The sequence below is a fragment of the Gavialis gangeticus genome, unplaced genomic scaffold, assembly GCF_001723915.1.
Source record: "Gavialis gangeticus isolate Ggan-Ray unplaced genomic scaffold, GavGan_comp1, whole genome shotgun sequence".
NCBI lineage: Eukaryota > Metazoa > Chordata > Crocodylia > Gavialidae > Gavialis > Gavialis gangeticus.
The window spans coordinates 40,512,446-40,516,770 of NW_017729029.1; the positions used below are offsets into that span (position 1 = coordinate 40,512,446).

The following is a 4,325-nucleotide window of genomic DNA, read 5'->3' on the forward strand; positions in this document are numbered from 1 at the left end:
AACACCACTGGTGGCATCTGTAGGTGGTCTGCAACCCCTGCTGGCCGCTGCCGACACTGCCGGTGGTGGCTGCAGGTGGTCACCAACCCTTGGTTGGTGCTCACCATCCACCCCGCTGCCGATAATGCTGGCAGTGTCTGCTCTTGCTGTTCCTGCCGCCACTGTACTCTGGCCACCGCCGTGCCCCCCCAGCTGCCAGGGGCACGAGTCGCTCATGCTGACGTCCTCCCTGCATGCCTAAGCAATCCTTTTATACTCTTCCTTAGTTATTTGTCTAAGTGTCCACTTTTTATAAGCTTCCTTTTTGTGATTTAGTTTACTAGAGAGGTCCCTGCTAAGTCAAGGTGGTCTTCTGCCATACTTGCTAGTCTTCCTGCACACCGGGATGGTTTGTTCCTGCACTCTCAGTAAGACTTCTTTAAATACATCCAGTGTTTCTGGACTCCTCTGCCCCTCAGACTGGATTCCCAGGGGATCCTCCCTATGAGTTCCCTGAGTAAGTCAAAGTCTGCTTTTATGAAGTCCAGGATCCTTACTCTGCTGCTCTCCATCCTTCTTTTCCTCAGGATCTTGAACTCAATCATCTTGTGGTCACTGCTGCCCAAGTTGCCATCCACTATTACATACCCCACCAATTCATCCCTGTTCGTGAGCAGCAAATCAAGAGCATGGCCCCTAGTTGGCCGCTCCAGCACTTGCACCAGGAAGTTGTCCCCAACACTTTCCAAAACCTTCCTGGATTGCCTGTGCCCTGCTGCATTATTCGCTCAGCAGATGTCAGGTTGATTGAAGTCCACCATGAGAACCAGGGCTTGTGATTGGGAAACTTCCTTACAATACCACCTTCTGCAGCACCTTTCATGATAAAGAACTCAACAGATTTGCTAATCCCTGCAAAGTCTTTTGTAGATGGAAAAAGTGAATCACAGAGTAGCTATGTGTCTTGCCCAAGAACAAGCAAGAATTCAACTGCAGTCAGAAACAACCCTCAGGATTTTTGCTTTCCAGAGCTAACAACTAACAAAATATAAAAAGCCTTTGAAGTAGGGAGCAATATAGAAACCCTAGCTGGGGACAGAGGCAGGTAAAAAGGAACAAAGCATGATAGAGCTAGGATTTTGTGGATTCTCGTAAATTGTAGGTTTTCTCTCTTTTTTGTCACTTCAGTTATTTAACTATAATATCCAATGTACAGAAATATTAGTGTAACATAAATATTCAAAACAGTCATCTGAACACTTTCCTTCTAACATTCCCATTAATAGGATGTCTTCCAGAGAAACATGATAAAATATGGGAATATAAATACATGCAATAAAACTGATTAGTCTATCAGTAATGTGTGCCCTTTCTTTCTGTTCATTTCTTCTGTTCTTTTTGCTTCTGCCCTTTCTTTCTCCTCTTATTCTCTAACCCTTTTTCTCTACCCTTTTCTCTCTCTTTGCTCCTTTTCTCTAATAAGGGACCATCCTCTCCCCTATTCTCTTCACAAGCTCCTGTCAGATCAGCCTCTGATACATCAATCACTCCACTGCTACTCCACAAGCTGTCTCATCCCACTGCTTCACTATTCAATTCCATCTTCTGTACTGGCTCATCCCCACCAATGTCCCACTCTATGCCTCATTTTTACACTGTTTACCTCAGGGTAACTTATGACTGTAACCAGCCTGAGGTTAAAACACAAGGGGGACAAGACACTTTCATCTGACTACAGGGTAAACTAAGCAAGGTCAACACCAGACCTGGCTGACTTTGATCTCCCCTGGTTCCATTTATTGTAGAACCGGAGAGATTTGCCCTTACTGTGGTTTATCCTCAGCATGTTCCTCACCCCAAGCAACAAATCACCTTTTTAGTAGTAAAGTCTTAAACCCTCCAAACTATATTTTCTCTCCTTCATCTAATTCAAGGGAATCCATGTCTCTTTTGCTTTACTACTTAGAGTCAGTTTTCCATTGTTCCTCCTCTCACCCTCTCTACCTGCTGAGCTTCCCTTTTCAAGTCCCTCACCTGGGGCCTGCTGCTGCTGTGTGGACTCCTGTGCTCCCAGTGTTTTCTCTTCAGCCACCAGCCTGCTTAGGGCTGCCAGTGTCCTTGAGAGTATGTACATGTTCAGAAAGTCCCCTGATCTGCTGCTTTCCTTGTGCCAATAGCCTGCAGCTGAGCTAGTTCCTGTACTTTGCTCTCCTCCCTTGGAACACTGGGAGCACAACAGAGACACCCTGGGTGCAGGCTACCAGCTGGCAGTATTGCAGCAATGCTAGCTCCATCTCTTCCAAATAGGCCCAAGAAATCAAGGACCTAGTCAGGAGCTTCATGGGGCTGCCACACTGGTCATTTATCTGGGATTAGGAAACACCCAGTCATGAAAAATGAGGTTGAAGATTGTGACAGAAGCCACTGAATGCTGATACCTGTCATGTAACAGGAGGTAATGGTACTTGTAATCCTAAATAGCCACATCCCACAAAAATTACTTCTACACCTTAGTTCAAATGCTTTGATTCAATTAATTTTGTATATTGGCTTCTATTCCACCCAGGAGACTTCACAAAACACAAGCAAACTCTCCCTATGCCTCAATAAGAGTGTTTGTGCCTGCAAGCTTGTAAAGAACATTTTTTTCCAACTATTTAGTTAGTCTAACCAAAAATATCACATTTACCCAGCGAACCTTTTGTGCCTTGATTCAATTAAAGAGCCAGTACTGTACACATAGATACCCTGCTGATTTCCACATGCTCTCAACCATCTTGCTACTCACCTCATCCAGCACTTGAAGATCACTGCTGAGCTGCTCTGCAAATGCTGCAGCATGGTTCACAATTGGCTCATACTCTTCCATCAGTTTTAGCATGTCAGCTGTTTCCTTTGGTGTCATCTCTTGGTACGCACAGTCCTCTTCCTGGTTCTCTGCTTCTGCACTTGCCTTTGCATTCTCTTGGGGACCTTGTTTTCCTGCATGCACACGGGAGATATATGAAAAACTGTTTTCATTATTTCTTTGTATTAGCCTTTCCCTTCTGGGAAGTCACACCAAATCTAGTTTGGGTCACAGGGGCAGTGAATATAATTGTCTCAGTTTAGTGCCCATTTTATGTTTAACTCCAGCACAAGAAAATCATGGAAGGTGTCATAGCTGCCAGGCACTGGGGAAATAAAGTTTAAGCCTGGGATAGTGCTGCAGTGCTGCAGATCAAAACAGAAGCACATGTGCACAGGAAGTCTAAACTGAATGTGCCCTTGCCTGCGGCCACCTCTGGGGAAGCGTCTACATGTTGCTGTATGGCGACGTTGCTACAGCATCATGCTTTAGTACTTCCTTTTAGAAGTACTAAAGCACAGCGCAGGTGGTTACTGCACTGTGTGCGCAATGGACAGTTAGATTTTGCCGCTATGTCACTGTAGCATGCCGTATGGCGATGTAGCATGCTGTATAGCGATGTAGCGCATCGCTGTGTCTCAATAGGATGAGCCCAATGTGGAGCTATCTGCAGGGCATTTGTGGGAATCTCAGAGATGGGCACCCCCTAATACAGTCAAATATGATGACAGACATGTCCAATATAAACCCCCCACCTCACCAAAATATCTTGACAGGCAGAGAGACTGGAAACATTCTCCCAATTTGTAGCTGGTCTTTTTCTGAGCTGATACATACCAACCCATAAGATTACAGACAGAACCATTAGAAGCAAGATAAACTCCCCATTTTTTATCCCAGCCCAGTGCTGTCTCTATGTGGCAAGAGTCAAGGAAATATATCAGCCTGCTCTATAAATTCTTCCTTAAGCCTGAAGTCCCTGGATGAGTGATTCCTATTCTTTTTTGTCTCTCTCTCTCTCGCATTTCAGACTGGCCACTCAGGCTTGCGCTTCGTCCTCTACTCTTTACCCTACTCAGAAATCTGTCCCCTTGTGTGAAAAACGAAGCTGTCACTTCGAGTAATGTGGCAGGCTTGTCGCTTTTGCGTGGCAAGCCAGACTTGGAGAAGCACGCTTCGGATTGGTGGAACACTTCCACCAATCAGGTAACAGCTGGGAGGGGCCTGCCCTGCCCCTGCTCTGAGAGGGGTGGGGTGCAAAGAGCCCCTGGACCTGTTTGAAGACTGTGCTTTGCAGGTCTGGTGGACTTCAGGGTGAGGCCTCCAGTGTAAATAAAAGCCCAGCATGCTTGGCGTGCTGGGCAGATGCAGCAATGGACAGCAACGAGAGAGGAGCTCTGGAGAAGACCGTCATCGGGACCCTGCCTGAGCCTCAACAGTGCATGGATCAGCAAATGAGAGTCAGCCTTGGGAGCAGCTCGAGACTGCTCAAGCCCCA

General features: G+C 46.3%; 1 protein-coding gene across 4 annotated transcripts in view; it reads right to left on the reverse strand.

The window, feature by feature from the left end:
- LOC109300687 (exocyst complex component 1-like) overlaps positions 1-4,325 on the reverse strand; it is an 89,550-nt gene that overhangs the window by 60,723 nt on the left and 24,502 nt on the right. For all 4 annotated transcript variants that reach the window (XM_019521459.1, XM_019521460.1, XM_019521458.1 and 1 more), the window contains one exon: positions 2,768-2,961. In XM_019521459.1, coding sequence (XP_019377004.1) covers positions 2,768-2,961 — 194 coding nt within the window. The remainder of the gene's footprint in view (positions 1-2,767; positions 2,962-4,325) is intronic.